Consider the following 25,492-nt stretch of genomic DNA (forward strand, 5'->3'; position numbering starts at 1 on the left):
GGAATTTTATTGTATTTTTCTTTGTTTTCTTATCTGCATTGTCAGTGTATTCTTCTGAAATGTTTCTTAACAGAGTGGTGGGCCTTCCATATCTTGACTTCCATACCTCTTAATGTATATTTCCCGATTTTTGTATTTTTATTTCATTTCTCATTAGATTTATTCAACTTTAGTTTTTAGATCACTACATTGCCTTGAACTTATTTAGTCCTTCCATTTATATTTTGATTTTCGCAATTCCATTTTAATCCTCATCGACGCTATATAATATTTTCCTTAGATTTCTTATTTTTCATGGCAGCAAGTTCTTGTTTTATAAATGTAACACTCTTTCCAGTAGTTTCCTGAAATTGCTCTATTTCTTCTTGTCTCTGTTGTCTTGCTTATACACTTGCACAATTTTTCCTAAAATTTCTGGTGATTTCTGGTTGTCGATTCATCTGTATGAATGAAAGATAAGATTTCTTATTATAGGTAGCTTGTGTGGGTTCCTCTGTACTTGAGTAGATTCCCCATCTGACCTCTTCCTTGACTGGGAAAGCTGGGTGAATGGGCTTAGAGAGCTTAACAATCAGACTTCCTTGTACAATATGCGAGTGGAAATCCAGCGTCCCCAAGAAAGAAGGGCCCTGCTCTGGGGGTAGAAAGCTTTCCTGTAGTTCACTCACCGGACTCTGTCCTCACCTTCCATGAGATGTGGAGCCCAGGGTTACCTCAAGTTGTACTCTGCTGCTTCTTGGAGTCTACGGCTATTCCTAGAGTCCATTCTTAGACAGATGGCTTTGGCAAAGAGTTCTCTGGGGACTTCCCTGGTTGCACAGTGGTTAAGAACCTGCCTGCCAATGCAGGGGACACGGGTTCGAGCCCTGGTCTGGGAAGATCCCACATGCTGCGGAGCAACTAAGCCAATGCACCACAACTACTGAGCCTGAGCTCTAGAGCCCGCGAGCCACAACTACTGAGCCCACGTGCCACAACTATTGAAGCCTGTGTGCCTAGAGCCTGTGCTCTGCAACAAGAGAAGCCACCGCAATCAGAAGCCCTCACACCACAATGAAGAGTAGCCCCCGCTCTTCACAGCTAGAGAAAGCCCGCGCACAGCAACGAAGACCCAATGCAGCCAAAAATAAATTAATAAATTAAAAAAAAAAAAAGAGTTCTCTGACCTCACTCTGTGTAAAAGCCCCAGCTGCCAACAGCATCCCTTAGAAGAGGGAGATGGGTCTCAACAAGCCCAGCTGCTCCGAATGTAGTTCTTTGATGCGTTACGCTGATGGCTTCTCCTGGCCTATGGTTGGTGCTTTAGCTGGAATGGTCTCTCTGGCTCTCTTGGGAAGAAGAGAACTTCCTTCTGGTGTCTTGGGCTGTAGTGTCTCGGCTGTTCTAATGTAACCATTAGCCTTACCCCATCTGCTTAGTTCTTCATGCTTTAGAGTTTCTCAAAATTTCCAGTCCACTGATGGCACTCTTTCTTGCTTTCCCGTGCTATTGTGCTTTCATTTTTTACATAACATCCTTTCTGTTATTCTAATAGGACCTTGGGGCATGAGGCTAGTCATTGTGTAGCTTTGTAAGGTCATTCCACTGTATTATACAAGAAACCAACTTGTATTTAACCTGTTAAACATTACAGAGCCACTGCTTCCAAATAGTGTTTGTGGTCTAGGTTCAGTGTTGAGGGAAAATGTTTTTGGTCAAATAAAAATATATAAGCATACACCGCATACTTCATATGTAAGACCATCTTGACAACAGCTGGCAGATTATTCATTGCCTCAGCAGAAAATGGATTTTATTGAGTGATTGTGAATCTTTCTAAATCACCTTGTGATTTACCAGCTGCAGTGAGCCTAGTGGAACTCAGTGAGGGTTTATTGAAACTGATTGCTGTTTATTGTTCATTAAGGAATTTAGTCTTAAGCACATGATGTCTGTTTTTATCAAAACATATATAACTCTATAAAGCCTACGCAGAGTGTGTATATATATATATACAATCTCTCTCTCTCTCTCTAGATATCTAGATATAGATATAGATATATATCGAGAGGGAGAGAGAGAGAGATTTTAGCGCATACCTTCTGTGAATGGGGTATTAGGTGTCTGTAAAATAGAAATTTATTACCAGCAATTACTAATGATGTCAATTTGCTCTTTTACTTTCCATAAACAGGAGAGAATATTTGATGCCAGCATGCTGCTAAATTAATTTATGTAAGAATTTCTGTCTATGCTTAATGCCATGACTTTTACTTTAATGTTGGTTTGGGACTAAATGCCTTATCAGTTAACTTTTTTTTTTGTACATTGACTTGGTGTTCTGCATATTAGCTATAATTTTTCTTTGAAAACGAATATATAAATTTGTATATTCACCTAATGTTTTATAATCTTGGATTTTAATAATAAATAGTATGGTTTTTTTCCTAGCTGAAAAAAATTTTTTTAACTTTTTAGTTTATATCAGAGTGTAGCCGATTAACAACGTTGTGATAGTTTCAGGTGCACAGCAAAGCGACTCAGCCATACATATACGTGTATCCATTCTCCCCCCAAATTGTTTTTGCTGATGAAATATTTCTAATAAAGAGGAAACATTTGTACTTAAATGTTCTAGACTTACTAGATTTAAGGAAAAATTTAAAAATAGACCTATCTTTCAACTGTGTCATCAGATTATATTGCCTACCACCTCAGTTGTAACTTTTATAGACCCCTGGGTGGCTCCCCTATATTCCTCAATAGTCTTAACTCTATAGACGTCTGGGTCGTTTCCCTGTATTTCTCAGTAGCTTTAACTCAATATATCGCCATTCTTTCTAATACTACTGTGTTCATTCTTGCAATCTTTGTATACATGTAAATGACCTTTCCGTCACACTGACCTCTTTGTTGAACTCCTCTCACCCAGTGATCTATTTTTCACCTTATTTCCTGTCTTAGCCACTCCTGTTGTTGTTACTCAATAACTGCAGTTCTGCAGAGTCTCACTTTCAAGCATCCTTCTCTCCAGCCATCTTCTCCTCTTTATCTAGCTCACTGCCTCTAGTATCCCAACCCCAACTTTTCCTTGACCCCACCTGGCTGTCCAATCCATTGATCCTACCACATTTTCATTTTCCCTTCCCTCTTTGATGTCCTTGCTCAGCTTAAATTCTGGGGCCAGTGGCCAGTCGTCATAATTGCTCCATTGCATGTACTCCCAAGTATTGCTACCTTGCCCCTCTCTCAGCTCATCCTACTCAATTAGTTACACCATAAACCTGCCTAAATACAAATTTTTGCCTCTTTCGTGCCTACACCTATGCAGCTGAACAGGGCTGGGGGAAAAACACGCTACCACACAAACTTGTCTTACTTTAAATTTGTGACACCAAATCTCAAGTGGCCAGGTAATCCTACACTCCTGGGTCACTATCTTTCATTTGTTTCCCTTTTCTCAAAACTCCCAGTCTTCATCTCCCATTCTGTTTCTGCTGTTGACACTTGTTTCCTACTTCCAGACGATTTGAGGAGGAAACCCACAGACCAACAACTGCAGAGCAGGGATACCATTCTGTTTCGTTCACTGACCATCTGCAATGCACAGTGTCTAGTTTATAGTGAGCGCTCAATAAATATCTGATACACAAATAAAAGAGAATGATTGTCATTCTAAGTAAGCATTTAAAAATATTAATTGAAAAATTGCTGTGAACACTATCTGTCTCTTCTCTCTGGCTAGTTCACAGCTCCTTTCCCATGTTCATGTTGGAATGCTTGGTCTTCCATCACTGAAGCATCCCTTTTTCATTGCTTCGTATTACAGCGAATGGCACTGACATCAGCTCAGTCGTTCAAACCCAACACCTGGGTGATTCATCTTTTTTTTTTTTTTGCGGTACGCGGGCCTCTCACTGTTGTGGCCTCTCCTGTTGCGGAGCACAGGCTCCGGACGCGCAGGCTCAGCGGCCACGGCCCACGGGCCCAGCCGCTCCGCGGCATGTGGGATCTTCCCGGACTGGGGCACGAACCCGTGTCCCCTGCATCGGCAGGCAGACTCTCAACCACTGCGCCACCAGGGAAGCCCTGGCTGATTCATTCTTTAGGCTGATTTGACCCACTCCTCGCCGGGTCAGGTCTACTTTTAGGAATTTATGTATAAAGTCAGGCCATTGCTTTGCACCCTCACTTAAAACACCACTATATAGTTCAGTAGTCTCTGAACAGTTTCGGCACATCTTTTCAAAGGGTAAATCAATTTCATTTCCTTAATTAGCATCATTCACTAGCTTTGCATTCCGTTTAAAGTAATATTCAGTCTGTATGTCAACCGACAAAGCCCTGCAAATTCTGGCGTCTGCCTACCTCTTCAACTCACTATTCCCTGCTGGCGTTTGACAGCTGTTTAGAATACACCAAGCTCCACAATGCCCAGGACTCTTTGCGTTTATTCTTCTCTCTGCCTGAACTGCTAGATTTTTGAAGGTCTGGTTCTAGTTTTACCCTCAGGTCTCAGATCAAATATCATTTCCTCAGAGAGGCTTTCTTGATCACTCCCTGTAATATATCTTACCCCCATTTATCTAATATATTCTCTGCCTTTTTTCCATAGAACTTTCCAGAATCTATATTTATTTTACTTATTGATTTTATTATTTGTTTATTGTCTTACTCTTCCAAAGAATGTAAGCTCCTTAATCCCTGGGCCATGCCAGTCTTGTTTATTCTGAGATGAGAGCCTACTATAAATATGTGATATGAAAATGAAAGATGTATCAAGGGAACGTTTTCTCTCTGTAGAATCTAGAGCATCTTATCATAAGAGATGAAACCACAGGTTGGGGACCATGTTTAGGTAGTTTTGAATGCTATGAATGGAGGTATGTGGGGTTTGTTTGTTTTTTTTGTGGGGATTTTTTTTCAGGTAATAATGCAGCTACAGAAGAGTTTTAGTAAAGTTATTGACATGATTTATTCATTTATTCATTTTTTCTTTTAGCACATGTGCCAGGAACTGTTCTTTGATCTTGGGAAACAAAGATGTCTAAGACATGTTTCCTGACCTCAAGAACTCTTCAGAGAGCTGAACTGGTAAACACATGATTTAATACAGTGGCGTGAGTGTTGTGTACAATTGTATTTGTAATATTATTCAAACACTTACTATGCCTAACTAACTCTGCTTGGAGCTGATCAGAGCCTTTTTTTTTTTTTTTTAATTCCATGTGGTTCCTATTATGCTGGTGACTTCTTTGAAGCTATATTGAGTAGGCATCTGTGTCATCATTTGCCCACAATTCCTTCTTCTTTTAATAAATGCCATTTTTAACATTCAGATGGCAATTAAAAAGGCTATAATTTTCTTCATGTCCTTACGACTCTAGCCTCAGTGGGATAGCTCCAGGTGGGCACCTGATCAATACGTCCACTCTCTCTCTGCTGGCAATATTTGTATTTAAGACCCAGAGACTCAAAGTTCACTTCTGTCTGTTGATCTAAGATGTAGGAGCTAAGTATGTTGGCTGTGTGTGACTGTGTAGCACTGCAGTCCTGGAAGACCAGGAATCATGTTTCCTAGCAGGTGGAGAAAGCCAGATGCAAAGAAAGATAAAGGATGTGGCGAGATGAGAGATGGAGAGAGACACGTGGCAGGTTTCAGGTGCTTGCCTCCACTTGTTCCTGAGACCCAGCATCATCACTGCACTTCCTGTAGATTGGCTGTCCAACCCATTCCGGAATCCATAAGCCAAAATATTCACCTATTCATCCAAGCTAGAGATTTGACTGAGCCATACTCTTTTTCCAATATTATCATTGCTCTCAGTTTTATTGTGATTTAATTGACGTACAGCACTGTGTAAGTTTAAGGTGTACAGCATAGTGCCTTCACGTACATATATTGCAAAATGATTACCACAGTAATTTTAGTTAACATCCATCATCTCATATAGTTACAAAACAAGAGAAAACCTTTTTAAAATCCCTAGAAAAAGCTAGATTTTTAAGAAAGAAATATGGTTGAATTCTCAAAAGGAATAATGGGAAAAAAATGGAAAGTAATCCTAATATATAGATACAGTGAAATTATCTTCAAGTTCAAAAAGCAAAAAACAGACATTTCTGTGCAAACCAAAACACACAGAATTTGTCACCACTAAAAGAAAGGTATTCCTGGGCTTCCCTGGTGGTGTGGTGGTTGAGAGTCTGCCTGCCGATGCAAGAGACACGGGTTCGTGTCCCGGTCCGAGAAGATCCCACATGCCGCGGAGCGGCTGGGCCCGTGAGCCATGGCTGCTGGGCCTGCGCGTCCGGAGCCTGTGCTCCGCAATGGGAGAGGCCACAACAGTGAGAGGCCCGTGTACCAAAAAAAAAAAAAAAAAAAAAAAAAAAAAAGTATTCCTTATGCTGCTGAGAATAATCCCAGATGGATGGTTAGAGATGAATAGATATAAAAACAATAAAAATGGTAACTATGTGGGTACATATAAATGTATGCTAATGGCATAAAATAAAAAATGCCTTGTGGGGTTTATGTGTATATATTTCATATATAATATAATATTATATATGTATATATATTACATATGTAATTATAGTACACAACAATAAAAATAAAAGCCAGGGGTGATAAGTGGTATCAAAGTATTCTAAATTCCTTGCAAAATCTGAGATGAGGGAAAAATACCAATTAATACTTAATGTAGATAAGTATTAATTTTATAATCTCTGGGTAACCACTAAAAGAATCTTAAAAGTGTGTATAACTTTCAGACTAACAGAGGGAAAAGTAGAATAAATTTCAATCAACCCAAAGAAAGTAAGAGAAAAATGAACATAATCTTGGCAGAATAACTAGAAAGGTGATAGAAACAAAATAGGATGATTTTTTCCACAAGACATTAGAGTTATTGTATAGCTCTAGTCATTAAGATATTGCAATGACGGTATAAGATTGACAAATAGATTAATGAAATAAAATGTAGTTCTAGAAATAGGCCCATACGTATATGGTCCCTTTGATTTATGACTCTTTAAGGATGGAATCAGAGTAAGGCTTACTAAGTAGTAGTGTTCACCTAGGAAGGTCCAATGTATCCATAACCAACTTGAAGATATCCTTGCCATAGAGACAGAGATGTGGACATCCTTTCCTTAGATCATCAGTTCCAAAAGGAAGTACCAGGTGTGCACTATGAAATTTCTTCATTATCCTGTCATGCTGAGCACCCTGTTTTAGTTACACATTATTTATAAATGGCAAAAGGCTAAAATAAAGTAATTCTTACTCAACTGAGGGGCAGCCTCCTTACTCAACTTCTACGTACATCTACTACTTCCACCATGGATCGATTTAGTTATTTTCTTTGAGTTATGAAGTGCTTGCCTATTTCTGCTGAGTTTCACCTCTATTGTACTCCTACAGACATATTTTCAAGACCGTGGAAAGTCCTACCTAACGTCAAAATAGTTGCGTTGATAGACTATATATTGAACAATATAAATTCCTTAACTAAAAGTATTTCCATATAGTATGCTAATATTTCTCTGGAGACCTTGATGTTTGTGTGGAAATTTAACTACAAGCTTGTACGTTTATATGAAAACTGTTTCAAAGTGGATACTAAATATTCAATAATTAGATTAAATACTAAATCTACTTTAGCATCTCTAATATAGAGATGTCAGAGGAGGAGGGATTAATAGGTATTAGGCAAAATATTCTGTCACTTGTCATCTGCTGGTTAGATTTATTATTTGTCTATATTATTAAAAGCAGAGAGAATTTAGTATCCAAAATTCAGCTCTAGAACTTAGAATGATTATTTTTTAATTGTGGAATTTTCATTATTCTTAATCTTCATTATAAAACTACTCATTTTTTTTTTTACTTTCCCTAACTGGATTATATTCTATAATATATAACGAGGTAAATTAGTTGCCTTTGACTGTGTATTACAAATGAGTATCATAACCTAATTTTATATTACATGATATTTAAGAAGGGCCAAAGAGTCTTTCAAACCAGGGGTGAGAATTTCTTATTCCCTGGGCCTGTATGGTTGTGTTTGGATGCGTGGCTAAGATTGTTTGCATCGGTGGGTTGTTGGTGAGGGGCAGGTGACCTGAAATAAGCAGGGAGTTAGCACACACCTTTGTAAAAGTGCATATATCCTAGTTGGGTTGTGCATCTTGTATGCAGTCCTTTAATGTATAGTGAGTGGTTAAATCTATGGAATATACTTGACACTTGTGCATATCAAACTCAGTAAATAACTGATACTTTGAATTATTGCTATCTTTCCTGTTGAGCTCAGCCTTCCAGTGAAATCTCAGTTCTGATTGGGAATGAGAGAACGTTTAGGGTGGGCCTGGGCATGGTCCTGAGGTGGAGGAAGGTAACCAGAGGACAGTTTGAGTTCTGTGAATGGAAGAGTCTGACCGGAAAACATCAAACAGATGTCTGTCCCCTTCTCACTTGTGCATGGAAACCTAGATGCTGCATTGGAACCTATTTGTTGCCAAAGCCAAAACTCCTAACAGAGGCTAGAGGTGCAGTGAAGCAGAAAAAAAAATTTCCTCCATTCTACTTCTATTTAGAAAAATGGAATGAATGAAAAGGCAAGGGTTCTGGTGGGGGTGGAAACCAAGTGGGATTCTATCAGTTGGGAATGCTGACATCAATTTAAAATAAGGCTGTTTCAGAAAAATAAGCTACTTTGGAGACAACTGATTTTCAAGTTGATAGTCTCTCATTTGTTGACAATTCAATGCCCATTAACTACCTATTTATGAAAAACAGGTGGTGGTGGAAAGGGTGAGTGATTGGAAGGTTGTGATCTCATGCAAATTTTTAATAAGACCTAGTTAAAAAGAGAAAATTGAAACATGCAGATTTAGAATGAATTAATTCAGCCGTCAGATCTTAATGCCAGCTTTGAACTAAAATATTCTACAGATGGTAATGTGCCACATGCCAATTAATATTTAAGATAATTATGGTGTTGAGTAAAAAATATATCTGATTGACACCACCTCCATTATTACTATAGTGTAATATCCTGTATATTTATTGATTTAACAAAAACACTATATGATGAGAAAGTCCTGAGATTTTGGAAATGGTTTTAATTTTGTTTCCTGATAACTTTCTACTGAGGCTAGTACTTACCTCTCAGGAAATGAAGTAAGAAGTAACTTACTCCCAAGTAAGAAGTTAAGTAAGTAAGTAAATTTTTAGGCAGAATGCCATGCTGTCTGTTTGCTGTGTGACCTGAAGCAAGGATTCTTAACCTGGGGTCAATGAAACCTTAGAGGGTTAGCCCATGGATGGGTAAACACCCAGGAATATTATGTAAGATTTGATGTTTGTGTGTATACATGTACTTTTTGGTTTTTTAACCAAGAGATTCCATAGCTTTCATCAGATGAAAAGAATCTATTAAAATGTTTTCTACTGTTGCCTGATTACTCATTCCCTTAACTACTCACACCTTATTTAATAATAAATGACTGTGATGAGCTACCAACTCACTCATGGTTTCGCTTTTATCTAGTGGACATTAAAATTAAAATGTATTTTGTGACAGTCATTATTGCTATTTAGTTAGCATTCATTCTCCAACTTATTAATTATGGCCATGCTCTATATAGTACAAGGTTATAATAGGCCTAACTTCCATGTATTCACATGATGTATAATACAAATTTGCAGTCAGTAATTAATGCTTTATGTTCCCTAGATTGTTTTTCAAAATTTTAAAAAATAATGTTATCTTCCTATATATTTGTGTTTTAAAAATAAATATATTTGAATTGGTAACAAAATTATAATTAACAAAAAAGGAAACATATCAATGCAGGGGCTGTCTCAATATTCATGAAGTTAAAGACTGCAGTTTATAATAAACTGTATTAAGAGAGCATTAATTAGTTTTATAATCAGAAAAAGTAAAGCCAATAAAAAGATGCAATGTACATAGTCTATCAAAAACATATGCTATAAAAATATCTGATAAAAATGGTAATAACCGTAGTGGTAATAATAAACATATAAATATATAAAAATAATATAGAAATATATAAAAGCAATAATAAACTTGAAAATAGTAGCTAACACCACCTTTGGGTAGATCATTAAGGGGGGTTTAGTCAGGAAAACAGAAGCAACTCCGTATCTGGGTCATATAGGGTTTAATACAAATAAGTTTGCATGATGGAGAGTTAGAAGGTCGGGGCGCAGAGGCCAGAGAAATGCTGTCTGTCACCAAAGGTGGAGGAGCCCACCCTGAAAATCACCACCTGGATATCCAAAGCAAGTGGTTTTCAATTCCTTGCCTGGAAGCTGCTGCAGTTCTCCAGTACTTTTGTACCATTCCCACAGCTATCCCAGTCTGCAGTGGAGGTTTCCACAAATTTGCTGGGAAGCTGATGTGAATCCCTCATCTGCCGTCACATCTGCTTGCAATCAACTCCAGAGAATAATTTCTTCTGCTTCTCTTACTTTCTAAGTCTTCTATGAATTCCTCACATTGGGATACTGTACTCTAACCCAGATCATATAAAGAAGATTCTGGGAAACAGTTCCCAGCCTTAGAAGAAAATGTTAGGCCTCCTATCACAATAGGCTACATATATCCCAAGCACTTTATGAATGCTTTACGATCATTATCTTATTTAATCCTCCTGGCAACCATATCATGTAGGTACTATTATCATCCACATTTAGTAGATGAAGTATTGAATGTTAAAGTGAGTTTTTGAGTTTCTTGCCCAAAGTCATACAGCTACTAAGTAGAAGACGGGTGATTTGAAAAAGTGTCCATAAGATTTCATTCAAAGCTTCTGTGTCTAATCGCTGCCTTATCCTGTTTCTTCTATTGCATCTCGCTTACGTCGGTAATATTATTGATATCAATTAACTATGAGTTAAATCCTCTGTTGAGGACAGCTGCTAACATATTTTGTTTGCAACTTGAATGCCCCATCTTTAACTAGCCGTTGAGTGCAAACAGGGTCACATTAAAATTAATACCTTTATTTTATCAATTCCCAAGCCCTTGGCCTAAAATTTCCACGAAGTTTTTGTTCCAGAACAGGAGAGCTATTGCCATTTCCATGTTTCAAGTTATTCATGCCCACAGCCAAAACCTCCTAGGGCTCCTCCGCTAAAGGAAAGCTTGAAGACCACCGAAGGAGCAAAGGAGGAGGCGGCCCATACTACAGGCCTGATTCCTGGTTGACAGGCAAGGGTATTTGTAGAAGCTGCTCAGGCGGGGACCCTCCAAACCTTCTGGCCAAAGTTCAGGGCAGCCTCTGAGCCTAAGACCTGAGCTCTGGGGAGGGCTCTCGTCAAGGAACCGTCAGGCGGGGACCGGGCTCTGGTCCTCCGAGCTGGGAAGCATCCTCATTGGGTCCGAGGCTTTAGTCTCTGGTGTGGGCAAGGCAGGAGGGTGGGGTTTCTGGCTCCAGACACGATTCAGTACATACAGGGATACCTTGGCACACTGCAGCCAATTCCCGGGGCGCTGGGGTCGCCATCCAGACCGTGGCAGGGTTCCCGGGCTCTGCAGAGGGCGTCCCGGGACAGGCTTGGGGCAGCGGCCCAAAAGCCACGTTGGTGTATCTCCCTCGGGACAGCTGCGGGGGCGACTGCATTCCGGGGCAGGAAGAGGATGACACCCCAGGGACCCTTGCTGGGGAGCCTGCTCTCAGGCGCTCGGGCACCGCTAGGGCTCGGGACTGGCGGGCGAGATTCCCCGGACCCGCCTCTGCGCCCGAGTCCGCGCCCCAGAGTGCGCCTGCGCGGGGCCGCCGTCCGGCAGAGCGGGCGGCGTCGGCCGAGCGCGTCGTTGCCGCGCCGGCTGGCGTCCGCGCGGGCGACTGGTGGCCCAGTAGGGGAAGGCCGGATGCAGCGTCGCTCTGCTGGTCAGGCTCTGACACCCAGGAGTTCCATGGCACAACTCTTACGCTCAGGGTAAGAATAGTAAATGAGCCCCGCTCTCCCTCCCCGGAAGCACGGAACATTCCCTAACGGCGTTCGGCCTCCATCCCCGACACTGGCCCGCGCTTCTGGAATACTCTTTTCCTTATGGTGGCCGGTCCCTGACCACCTTCTGCGGTCGGGTGTCTCTCTTCCACCTGACCTTCAAGATGCGCGGCTCCTTTCTCATCTCCTCAATCTGTCGGCCCCTCGGTTCTATCTCTGTGTGTCTCAGTCCTAGTGGGGAAACCAGTCTTTTTATTGCCGGTAGCATCTTTGCAAATCTAAGGATTTAAAGTGTTCACGTCTGGGAAAGAGTTTAAGTCCTCAGAATCATTAAAGTCCGAATGCCAGTGGATATACATGGATTGAGTGAGAGGCAGGGTAATTCCTCTTATAAATGCAATAATCTAGAACTAGACTCTTGATCAACCAAGATACCCAATACACCTTATTGCAAACATTAGCTCTTTTCATTTTGTTTGCGACGGTTTTTGTCCTGTGTCTTTAGTCTCGTATATTCATTCATGGAATATAAGGGTATCCAAAACTAGCTACTAGACGGATGCTATTTAAAAAAAATTAACAGTGACTACTTGGTCTATTGTGACTGTATGGTCCATCTCCTAAAGACAATGTAGGGACACTTCAGTTTATTTTAAAAGGAAAAAAACCCAGAAACTTTCCATCTAACTTGAAAGTTAAAAAAAAAAAAGTGCATGAGATCTTCAGAGATTTCAGGGTAGAAATTGCTTTAGCTTTAAAGCCTTGTTATCTGACCTAATTTTGCTTTATCGGAGTGCCCAGGCCTTCTGTGACAAGAGTAATCTAGTTGGTCCTTCTATTTATTTTTCTCTCTATTTTCTCATAGCTTTTGTAATGTACAGTTAATTTAAATAGAATATAATGCATCTTTTCTACAGTAGCAAAATCTAAAATGTTTTTAATTATGTTCCACTTCTGTGTAAGTTTTTAATTGAACCTTGCATTGCTCTACCATGTAGAGGAATGACCTCTTAAGTTATAACCATAATAATTGAGACTTTAAATAACAGAAGTAAAGAAGACCTTTTCCAACTGGTTGTTTGCTCACCTATGTTTTAGAATATAAAAACATCTTACGTTTGTCTGACAAATATTTTGCTTCACAGTGTGTTCATAGTAGAAATCGTTTCCTCTTTTTAGTTCCAACTTTATGTTCAGTCTGCACATTTTTGAAATACCTTGAATTACTTTATCCATGTCTCTGAGATCAACTTGGAATCTTGTCATCTATAAAATCCATTTAGCCTGTACTCAGATAAATCCATGTGTTTCTAGACTATTATAAATGTCAACAAATATCCCTGAGATATGACAGCAGTTTCTTGTGTAGGAGTTCAGAAGAGTGTGTTTTGCCGGGCTAAGAAATTTATGGATACTTTAATTATTGTTTATTAGGACAGTAAGGGATTTTAATTTCTAATATTTACCTGGGGTCAGTAAACCAAATGTTCATTCGTTCATTGAACACCACCTATGAACTAGGTAGAATCTAGACCCTTAGGAGAGAGTAGAGATCAAACCAGGCCAGTTCTTGGTCTTAGTGCTGTAGTAGCAGGGGAGAAGAGTCAGGCACAAACTGATGAGCAAATATTAAATGAGATGATTCTGGAGAGTTGCTAAATACTGCGAAGAAGATAAAGAAGTGATAAAAGCTTATGAAGATTCATTAGGGTAAGCTTTTTTCAGAAGATATCATTAGAGACTGAATGATGACAAGCCAGCCATCTGAACATCCCGGAAAAGAGCATTCAAGGCAAAGGAAATAGGCCACCAACAAAGAAAGACAAGGGGATGGGGAATTTCCAGTATCCCTTCCATTAGCAGTCCTAATACCTGATACCCAGTGTATCACTAGAACCACCGCCTCTCACAGAATCTGAACTTAGAATGACAATTGACAGACTAGAATTCTGGGCTAAACCCAACATGATGAATTGTGACTAATATGAATCTAAAGTGGTGCATGCAAGTTCGCAAACCCAGTTGCACAGCACGAAGTGATGTTCAGTCGGCTGGGCAGCCGTGCATCGGAGAACAGTCTGGAGATTCTAATGGACCATAAGTTGGCACTTGCTCTTGCTGTTCCTGACTGGCAAAACCAGTGTGTAGAGATTACCCTTAAGCAGATTTCTCCCCAATTTAAAGCATCCTTAGGGCTGTCTAAAAATGGGACTCTCCATCGCTTCACTCATTAAAAAAAAAGAAAGAAAGAACAAGAACAAGAAAGAATGAATACCCATCAGGGCTTTTGGAAAAAGGAATTTCTGATGGAGAACCAGTTGAAGACATTTTTTTGGTTGCTGTGAAGCTGTGACTTGTTACTTTCATTCCAACAACATTTTCTTCATTTAGGGATATTTATATATAGTTAAGAAAGAACAATGATATTGGTATATAAGGCATATGGTGAGGTTTATTGAAAAGTTAATATATAATGGCATCTCTCAAAATAGTAATCTGAGATTGAAAATTCTTTTTAGAATAAATTCCTAGTACGTTTTTGGACAAATATAATAATAAAAATAAATATATCTTGGCTTTGCCATGTATTAGCTGTGTAACACAGTTTACTTCTCTGCACTTTAGTTTCCTCAAGATTTGGGCAATAACTTGTGCCTGCCTGAAAAGATTATTATGAGGATTAAATTAGTTATAGTGCTTGGCAGTAATAAGTTATATATACGTGTTTGCTATTATTATTAGATGTAAACATATGCTTTACTTTGCCTTCAGGAATTAATGACCAAGTTAATTACTGAGACACCTGACCAGCCAATCCCATTTCTCATTGACCATCTCCAGTCTAAACAAGAAAACCGTGGACACCTTCAGAGAACTTTATCTGGATCTGCAGCTCTCTGGGCAGAAAGTGAAACATTAGGTAAATGAAAAATATATTTTACAGTTAATGTTAATGCATTTAAACTAAAATTTACGGAAGTCTTTCTCTTTATAATGAGTAAATCTAGGTGGTTACCTAGGGTTTCACGTATTCATCGGAGACTTCATCTGTATGCTAAAATTTGTCAAAAAATATTCTTGAATTTGAATATATTGTTATGTATTAGCTTCACAATATGGGCATCTTTGTATTCAGTCTGAATAGAAATAAGATTCAGATTTGCATGAAAAGCTTTCATTTCATATGAATGAAAACTAATTATTTTAAACTTATCTTTTTTTTTTTAAACTTCTTATCTTTTTATGAAGAATTTGAATTAAGTGCTTATGGAGCTCGTCTGTGTAGAAAGGTAAACAGTAGATTTCTACAGAGTTACCTGTTTTGTAGCCCAGATGGATAATTACTCTCTGTTTGGCTTCTCCTGTTGCGGAGCACAGGCTCTGGACGCACAGGCTCAGTGGCCATGGCTCACGGGCCCAGCCGCTCCACGGCATGTGGGGTCTTCCCGGAGCGGGGCACGAACCCGCGTCCCCTGCATCAGCAGGCAGACTCTCAACCACTGCACCACCAGGGAAGCCCCCCTGAGTTCTAATTTTACCTTATATAGTAAGTTCAACCTGAGGAAGCTTTATTCACTCTATTGGGGAACCAGCCTTACCAAGTATGCAATAGGCTTACCTCCCCAATAAGCACTAGTGATATAATTGGGTAGACGTGACTTTGATTTTTATTTATAAAATGTGTGTCCGACAGCTTATTTCTTCTACACCCTGGTCTGTTCGTTTGGTATTAGTATTTACTTCCAAACCCAAATCCCCACTCCCCCCAGACCTGTTGCTTGGGTAGCTGACTCCTCACCTGACTCCCATGGTATCTGACTGACAGGATTCCAGATGCTCCTGGGGATAACACCATCGCTTCTCTTCTCTTCATGCTCTATGGGATCCCGTGAAAGGATTTTGGTTTTCTTTGGCTGTATTCTCACATTGGTGCCTAAAGTGGGTAGGGGATAGGGTATCCTCTGAAGAATGTAGACAACTCTGGTGTTAGTTATCCATACAGAAGTTCTCTGCTGCATACAGGAAACTAGAATATGGGCTTCTGGCGTACAAAACAGGGGACTCTTGGTTTTTCTTGGCCTCACTGTCTTATCGTTAGATTCCTAGTAGGGTAGCTCTTAGGCATAGGCTCTGGTTTGTAGCTGCAAAGAAGGCACCATTCTTCTGAAGGTGGACCAGATAAACATCTATGAGCTCATTGAAGCTGATAGGAGCCCATATTTATAAATTATATCTGGAGAGGCAGTAGTGTATTAAATTCTGTAGCTTTAATCAGCAGACATTTAATATCTCACATTTTTCACAGGTCAGAAGTCTGTGCAGGGTTTAACTAAATCTTCTGTTTAATCAGCAAAGCTGCACATCAAGGTGTTGGAGGCTGGAATAGAATCTGCTTCCAAGCTCATTCAGGTGGTCGGCAGAATTAATTTCCTCGCAACTGTATGACTGAGGTCCCTGTTCTCTTGCTGGATCTCAGCCAGGGGCTGCTTTCAGCAAATAGGTACAACCCACAGTTCTTTGCCACATGACTCTTGCATCATGGCAGCTTATTTCTTTAACAAGTAAGGGAATTTCTTTCATACAAGTTTACTAAAATGGAATCTTATATAATACGATGTAATCACGGCATTGACATCCCATTACCTTTGCCATATTCTGTTGGTTTGATGCAGGTCAAAGGTCCTGTCTACACTCAAAGGGAGGGAATTATTTAGGGCATAACATCAAGGGACAGATATCAGGGGGGATCACTTTAGAATTCTGACTAGCACAAGTACTTCATGACTCATTGCTTGGAGAGGGAAGGAGATTATTATAACTTCCAGTTTACTAGGGTAATGGCATAAGTGCTTGTTTAATAAAGCAAGATGGGAACACAGGACTAAATTTATGAAGACCCATAATAAGTCCAGGTCCTTTGGATGAATTTGAATTTCTTGTGGGGTATCTTAGTAGGTAATTCCAGCAGGCTGTTGGATATGAGTCTAAAACTCTGGGAATGGCTTAAGGCAGGAGTCGCAGGTATGGCATTCAGGATTGTGCACAATAAAACCATGTGAGTGGGAGAATGGGAGACGTTGTGGTCATATTTAGAATAGGAGATGGACTAGGGGAAGGCAAGGGTCTTTTGCCTTAAATTCTGCCTGTTTATTAGGAAGTGAGGTTGTTTGCTGAGGGCAAGAGGTTTGGGGATTGAATAGGGGAGATTGAAGTGAATGATATTAATTGTGAAAAGTCACCATGGGGAAGAAAAGAAGAGTTAGCAAAGGAAAATAAAAAAGACTAAAGCAGTTCTGGGGCTTCTCTGAAGTTCAAGACATGAATTAATCATGGAAACCATGGGCAAGATTGTGATTTTTCCCCACAGTGCCCAGAAGTGCTGGGAGGAGGGACAGAAAAGCCTTATGAGAGACTGATGAGAACTGTAGTCGTGCCCTAGTGAGGACGGAGGGTGGAAGAGCAGTTCTGCAAAGGAGCTGAGGGTATTTGTGGGTGAATTGTGCAAGTGATCAAAGCACATGGTCTGGTATGAGCGGGTAGGGAACAAGGAAACGGTGTAGACATATGAGCGGGTAGGGAACAAGGAAACGGTGTAGACATATGAGCGGGTAGGGAACAAGGAAACGGTGTAGACATAAAAAGCTAGTCAGAGAGCTAAAATCCTTTGAGAGGCCTGTGTAAGGGGAGGTGTGGTGAAAACATGAAAGATTGAGAAGGACAGGGAAATTGTGATATTTGGGATCAAGGCTTTTGAGGTGGAATGATTCCAGATGATGGGAACATCCTGTGGGTGACCTGAGTTTGGGGGTGTCTGATGTCCAGGGAAGGGAAGCTCTTTAGAGTTGAGGAGGACAGTGAAGTATGAGGTTCAGTGCATGGTTTGTTTAAGGATTAAGAGGTCACCAGGGTTTCATTCTCGCTGTTAAAAGGTCAAGGGTGACGGTGCCAGTGTCTCGAGTAGGGCTGCGGCAGGAATGAGGATGCAGTAATGAAGAGGGGTGAGCTGTAGAGACAGGCAGCGCTTACCGCAAGAGAGGAGAGACTTTCAGCTTAACGTGGACGGACCAGAAAAACGCAGTCTGTGGCAGGTGACACGTGGGGGAATGAACACCCTCCATTCCAGGAAACTGCAGAGGAGGGAGTGCCCTTGTGGAAAGAATGAGTGGCTCTCCTGACTTGAAGGAGGGGATTTGAAGGTAGAGGGCTGTTTGTTTACCGTGGAACGTGTGCCCCAGAAGGTGAAGAGGAAAGATTTTAGAGGGAAGGGTATGGCAGGAGGGAGAAGGAAAGCATAGACTAATTCTTGGATGTGAATATTAACTGATGAAGTTATAATTCAGGTGACAGTAAATAATGCCAGTTTAAACTGTAACTGTAATTTTGAATTATTTCTTTTGGTGCTTTTTCTAATTAGTTAGAAAATGTCTCAATCGTCAAAATATATAGGTCAGTACTTTTTGAAAGTATCTGAAGGTGCCCTCTTTTTGCTTTTAAATGTATCCAGTATCTTGGGACATAACATCTTCTCAGAAGTCTGTCATTTAATGTCTAGGAGAAAATTGAAAGCAACCTTGTTTTTACTCATTTTTCGATATTCTGTTATTAAATACTTATGGGATTTGTTTTTTCTTTATTTCTGATATTCCAAAGTTTTACTGGGACTACATCTAGATGTTTTGTCTTTTTTCTTTAATTTTTCATTTTATTCAGTGAATCCTTTCAATTAGCAAACCCAGGTCTTCAGCCTAGAACAGTTTTCTTCTTATGTCCTTAGTTAGTGTTTCTGTGGTGTTTGTTTTGATTTCTTCTTCAAGAAAATCAACTATGTATAAATTGAGTTTTCTTTACTTCATTGGAACTTCTAGGGAGGTTTGTCAAGCATGTTCTCTGTGTCACTGATTCAGTTTTTTGTAGTATTGTTTTTCTCTTTCTGGCTTTGTACACAAATTTAAATGTTGGTACGTATTGCATTTTAGCTTCCTGTCAGTGTTTCCTTATCTTCTTTAATTTCTCTTAGCAATTATATTTTTATAGTTTTATCTCTTTTCTCATTTCTTTTTGCTTCACAGAGTCTATTTTCTTTTTCTTAAGAAGATAAAATAGCCACATTCTAAAATTTGAAGGTTTTTTCATAGTAAATCTTTCCCCAAACTGTGAATTTCCTCTGTATTTTGAATGATGTATTTTTGTTTTTTATATTAAATCTTCCTTCTTAAAATGATATTTATTTTGTTTGTTTGAATTTAAATGAGGAGTGTTCTGTCTAGTTTAAGGTTTGTCAATAAATAATGGAGGTAGACTCTTCTTTTCTGTTCGCTCACCATATAGCTTGGAACCGTTTCATTTTCAAAAATTTGGGGGAGACAGGTGAAATCATGGTTGCTACTAAACTTTCCAGTATCAGTCAAATCCTGTAGGTCTCTGCTAGACTGACAAGTGACTTTCTGTCTCTCATCTCTTTTTAACTGACTAAATAAGAAAAATATCATTGCTGGAATATTTAAATTAATGTGGATTTTTTTTTTCTTTCCAATAGTGGAGAATTTAAAAAGCCACAAAATCCAATATATCATTGTTTCTGGCTCCTTTTAGTTTTTCTTTGTATCATGAGATGCTATGTTTTGTGTCCATGATTCTTTATTCTTTTAGCTATGTTGCACTAGAAGAAAGTACGGTTCTAGTTTGTATGTAAAACGACAAATTCGGATAGATTGTGAAACAATATAAGGCGATGAATCTGAGCTAGGGGCAAGCATTGTGGATGTCTAGAAATTTTTCAGTCTCTTTCTGATATGCCGATCTTTTGTCTTAATTCTATGTATGGAAATACTTCCTGGGTTCTGGCAGAATATAGACCAATATTTCTGTTCCTAGTGTTTTAGAATATTTATGCCTCTTTTGATATTTAATGGGATGTTGGAAGTAAAAAAATTGGATAACAGCTCATTAAGTACAAACTTAACATGAAAATTTGAGGAATCCCTATAATATTTCATGATGTCTACTTGGTATTTATAAGTGGGTAGTCAGAGAAAGATTTATGAGTCATCCATAGAGCTGGGATGATTTGAGGCTGTTTAAATTTAAACAAGAAGGCAGAAGGAAGCTAAGGAATGTCATACAGATGAAAGATAAGGAAGCATGAGTAAGACAGAGAAGGAACAGTTAGATAGGTGATATGGGGATGAGGAGAATGTAATGCCCTGAGAATAAGAGAAGAAAAAATTCCACAATATAAGTCTGTCTAAAAATATGGAATGCAAAGAAGTTAAGAGAGATGAACTCCTGGAAAGATCATTTCATTTGGAAGTTGGTATGACACTGACCACCTTTGAAGGGGAACTACAGCTTTCAGTAAAGGTGGTTGAACTACTCTTTCTTGAACAGAACAGTGGAAAAAAATGAGGGATACTATGGAGGAAGTGTAGGTGAGCACCAGTGGTTTTATGTGCCACAGTGAATACAGGTAAGGTAGCATCAAATGAGTAAAATTTAACATTTAGCTGTTTTTATTTACAACAGAATACAAGGCTTTATTCCATGACACCCATGTATACAGTGTTATTTTAAGTAATCTGTGCCTTAAAAAGACTTTTGAATAATTTCCCAGTTTAGCATGATCTTAACCATATTAATATATAAGCTAATTCATATCAAATTCAAAACTCAAATTTACAGGAGAAATAAAGCAAGTAATACTTTGGGACATTTGCATTATTTTGATATGAGGTGACATAGCTTTTGCCAGGTATATCTAATTACTTCATGGATTTAGTTTTTGGCCAATCATGAAATCACTACTGTTTTTATATGTATTTTTTTTTTGTTTTAACAGAACATAAAGGAACAAGAAAAGAATTCAGAAACTATGATAAACCCTGGCAGTTAAATGCAAAGAAGCCTAAAAAGTCAAAAAGCGACCTTGCCGTGTCTAGTCTTTCTCCACCATCACCAGAATCAAAATCATGTAAGGAAGTTTGTCATTCAGATATTACTTAATGTATGTAAGTGTGTGTTAGTAAAATGAAGAAAAGGTAAGAATTGAAGCCACGTTTTTTATCTGATATTCTGGCTATTCTAATGAATTTGACATTTGTTTCAGCATTAACATGGGGCTTTACTTATATATAGCTACTCATTCTCAAGCATATGTAAGTGATTTAGATCTTTTTGAGTATAATATTCTTTTAAGAATGTAAACTGCGTGGAGCAGGTCCCTTGCCTCATGAATAGTTGCAGTGTTTTATCACATTCAGAGCAATACCAACCCTACATTTAATAAAGGACATAAAAGCACATTAAATATCTTAGAGAGAAAGCAAAGAAGATTTCTGTTCAAAACATTTAACAAAATTAAAAAAAAAATCCTTCACCCAGGATCTCTCTGAAGCCCTATCCATTTATTACTGGAGCTTGTATATTTACTCTCTCCCACGATGATAAGTACCCCTTCTCTCTCAATGCCTCTCCTTCTTTCCCACTGCCTTTCTAGCCACTAAGTTTTTCCAGTGCTCTGTTACCACCACGTATGCCTAAACATGTCATGTAGCTTAGGATCTTGTAGCAAGTCAGTTATTCTTGGAAGACAAGAGAGCTTGAAAGCTGTTCTTACACATCAGTTTCTTGTGGTTGTTACAGAGTGAGATGTTTGATTTTAATTTAAACAGGAAAAGGAATAGGTAGAAAATGTTTATTTTTGTTTGAAAATTTTGAAAAATCATTATGTGCTAACTGGAATCTGAATTTGGGTCATTTGTGAAAATGACTGAAATTAACTCCTTGAGTTTCTTTATTTATATAGTGGTACTCATAAAAAGTATTGTATCAACCACAAAGTTCTTGTGAGAATTATGTGAAGTACTACAAACTACAAATGTTCTTTTAAAATTATGATTGTAGCTAAGTTATCCTGCTTCACCAGTTTGGTTTATAAAATTTGGTCCCAACATTTAAAAAAATATGCAAGTTTAAAATTTAAATGTGTTGTTCACAACCATATTCCCAGTAATGTCCAGTATAGTTCCTGGCTCAATTAATAAGTGTTAAATGAAAAAAATGTAAAGGAATAAATGAAAAATGAAATCAGTCAGTTCTCAGTCTCACATTTCCCTTTCTGTCCTTGGAAATGTCTTTCTGTCTGTCTCTCTCCCCCTCTCCCAGTGATAAATCCATAACCCTGGGGGCTTATTTTAAAGGGCTGAGTCCTGGATCGCATCACCTTGAGGGTAGAATGCTGTAAGGTCTTTCATTTTGTAGAGCCTTTGCTATTTATGGGATGCTATGTAGCCACAAAATGTTACTGGTGGACTGGCATCTGGTATCTTTTTCTGTTCAGGTGACCTGCTCTCAACTTCTGGTTCCATCGGACTGTTAGCTCTTTAAAGGAAATTAATAACAAAGTATCATGAATATTTAATAATATATGTAGAGATATTTATACATGACAATAAGATTATAGGATTCAGAGTTATTGACTGGAAATGTATTGTTGAAACATAAATTATTCCTGAAGTAATAGAATATCTTTTGAACATAGACCATGGTAAGTTAAAGCTGTATATTGTAATATGTAGAGCACCACTAAAAAGCACAAAAAAGCATAAATAAAAAGTTAATAAATTTATTAAAATAGGATGCCCCCAATTTTTTGATTTATTCTCCCAAAACAAAGGCAAGAAAAGAGGAACAGAAATAAATAACAATCTCCTATTGAAATAAGTACAATCCCTATCCAAAATCTAGCAGGTATTTGACCCATAGAAATTGACAGTATTATTTTAAATTGATTTGGAAAGGGAAAGAACCATGATTATCTAAAGCAATCTTGAAAAACATGAAGTAGTTTGGAGAATTTACCCTACCTGACTTCAAGTCTTATAGAACTACAGTTATCAAGACAGTGTGATTTTGGTGAAAGGATGGACAAATAGATCAATTGAATTTAATAAAGAGTCTAAAAATAGACCTACGTATGCGGTCAAATGATTTTCCACAAGGACATCTAAGCAATACAGTAGGAAAAGAAAAATCCCTTCAACATTGAACATTCATACGGAAAATACACACAAGTTGATCCCTACCTTAATTCATACTGAAAATCAATCTGAGATGGGTCATAGACTTAAAGATGGAAACAAAAACAATGAAACTTCTAAAACAAAACATACAAGTATAACTTTGTGACCTTGGAGAGGCAAAAAAGTTTTAGAGATGTTCTAGTTACCATGGCTTCATAACAAATCACTCTAAAATGCTTTTTTTTAGGTTAAATTAGCATAACAAAAATTAACCATTTTAAAATGTACAATTCAGTGGCATTTAGTACATTCAAAATACTGTGCTACCCTAACCTCTTTCTAGTTCCAAAACATTTCATCATCACAAAAGGAAACTCTGTAACAAACAGTCACTCAGCATTTCTACCTCCCACCAGCCCCTGGGAACTTGCTTTCTGTTTCTGTGAATTTACCTGTTTTAGTTATTTCATATTAATAGAATCATATAATGTGTAATCTTTTTCACGGTTCATTCCCATTGCAGCAGGTATCAGAACTTCATTCCTTTTTTGTGGCTGAATAACATTCCATTGTATAGATATACCACATTTTGTTTATCCGTCCATCTATTGTAGGGTATTTTGGTTGTTTCTACATTTTGCTATCATGAATCGTGCTGCTATAAACATTCATGCTCAAGTAACTGTTTGAACACTCATTATGCATTATTTTGAGTATATACCTTGAAGTAGAATTGCTGGGTCATGTTGTATGTTCAAACTTTTGGGAGAACTGCCAGTTGTTTTTTATGAAGGCTGTACTCTTTTACATTCCCACCAGCAATGTAAGAGGTTTTCAGTTTCCTCACATTCTCACCAACATTTGTTTTTTTCTATTTATAACAAAAGTATTATACCATCCAAATGGGTGTGAAGTGGTATCTCACTGTCGTTTTGATTAGCATTTCTGTGATAACTAATGATGTTGAGCATCCTTTCATGTTCTTCTTGGCCATATGTGTATCTTCTTTGGAGAAATATCTATTCAGGTCCTTGGTTTATTTTTTAAAGTAAGTTGTTACTCTTTTTTTCCTTGAGTTTCAAGAGTTCTTTATATATTCTGATCCTACACCCTTATCAGATATATGATTTACAGATATTTTCTCTCATTCTGTAGATTGTCTTTTCACTTTCTTGATAGTATTCTTTGATATGCATGTTATTAATTCTGATGAAGCCCAATTTATCTATTTCTCGCTCTCTTTTTTTTTTTTTCTTGTGCTTTTGGTGTCAACCCTTGCCTAATCCAAGACCATAAAGATTTACCCCTATGTTTTCTTCTAAGAGTTTCATAGTTTTAGTTCTTAAATTTAGGTCTTCGATTCATTTTGAGTTAGTTTCTGTTTATGATGTAAGGTAGGGGGTCTAAATTCATTCTTTTATATGTGGATATTGAGTTGTCCATTTGTTGGACAGCGTCATTTATTGAAAATACTAGTTTTTACTCATTAAATGATGGTCTTGGCACCCTTGTTGAAAAGCAGTTGGCAATGAATGTATTTATTTCTAGACTCTCAGTTCTATTTCACTATTCTATATGCCTATCCTTATATAAGTACCACACTGTTTTTATTACAGAAGCTTTATAATGAGTTTTAAAATTGGAAAGTGTGAGTACTTGACCTTTGCTTTTCTTTCTCAACATTATTTAGGCTATCCAGGGTCCTTTGCAATTCCATATGATTTTTAGGATCAGCTTTTCCATTTCTGCTAAAAAAGGTCATCAAGATTTTAATAGGAAATACATTCTCTTAATAGATCATTTTGGGATTATTGTGATCTCAACATTGTTAAGGATTCCAATTCATGAACATGGGATGCCTTTACATTTATTTGTCTTCTTTAATTTCTTTGAACAGTGTTTTGTACTTCTCAGTACCTTCTTGGTTAAGTTTATACCTAAGTATTTTATTCTTTTGTATGCTATTGTAAATGGAATTGTTTCTTATTTTCTTTTTCCAATTGTTCATTGGTAGTGTTTAGAAATACAACCGATTTTCAAGTATTGATCTTATATCCTGCAACTTTGCTGAGCTTGTTATTAGCTGCAACCATGTTTTTGTGGATTCTTTAGGCTGTTCTACATATAAGTTCATGCCATCTGCAAGTAGAGATAGTTTTCCTTTTCCTTTTCCTTTTCCAATTTGAATGCTGTTTATTTCTTTTTCTTGCCTACTTGGTCTGGATAGAAATTTTAATAGTATTGAATAGATGTGATGAAAACAGGCATCCTTTCTTGCTCCTCATCTTAAGGGGAAATTTTTATTATTTTACTGATCTACATGATATTAGCTGTGAGGTTTTCGTAAATGTCTTCTTTCATATTGAAGACATTCCCTTCTACTCTTAGTTTATTGGGAACTTTTATTATGACAGAATGTTGAATTTTGTCAAAAGCCTTTTTCTCCATCAATCAAAATAATCATTCATTTTAAAATTGATTATATTAACATAATTATTATACCGAT

The 25,492-nt window shown here is 38.0% G+C and overlaps 1 protein-coding gene across 1 annotated transcript in view; it reads left to right on the forward strand.

The window, feature by feature from the left end:
• C17H8orf34 (chromosome 17 C8orf34 homolog) overlaps positions 1 to 25,492 on the forward strand; it is a 336,297-nt gene that overhangs the window by 36,015 nt on the left and 274,790 nt on the right. Inside the window, 2 exon segments of the mRNA XM_073794504.1 lie at positions 14,741 to 14,888; positions 20,805 to 20,936. Of these exon segments, the coding sequence (XP_073650605.1) occupies positions 14,741 to 14,888; positions 20,805 to 20,936 (280 nt within the window).

The sequence above is a fragment of the Tursiops truncatus genome, chromosome 17, assembly GCF_011762595.2.
Source record: "Tursiops truncatus isolate mTurTru1 chromosome 17, mTurTru1.mat.Y, whole genome shotgun sequence".
In the NCBI taxonomy this organism is placed as follows: domain Eukaryota; kingdom Metazoa; phylum Chordata; class Mammalia; order Artiodactyla; family Delphinidae; genus Tursiops; species Tursiops truncatus.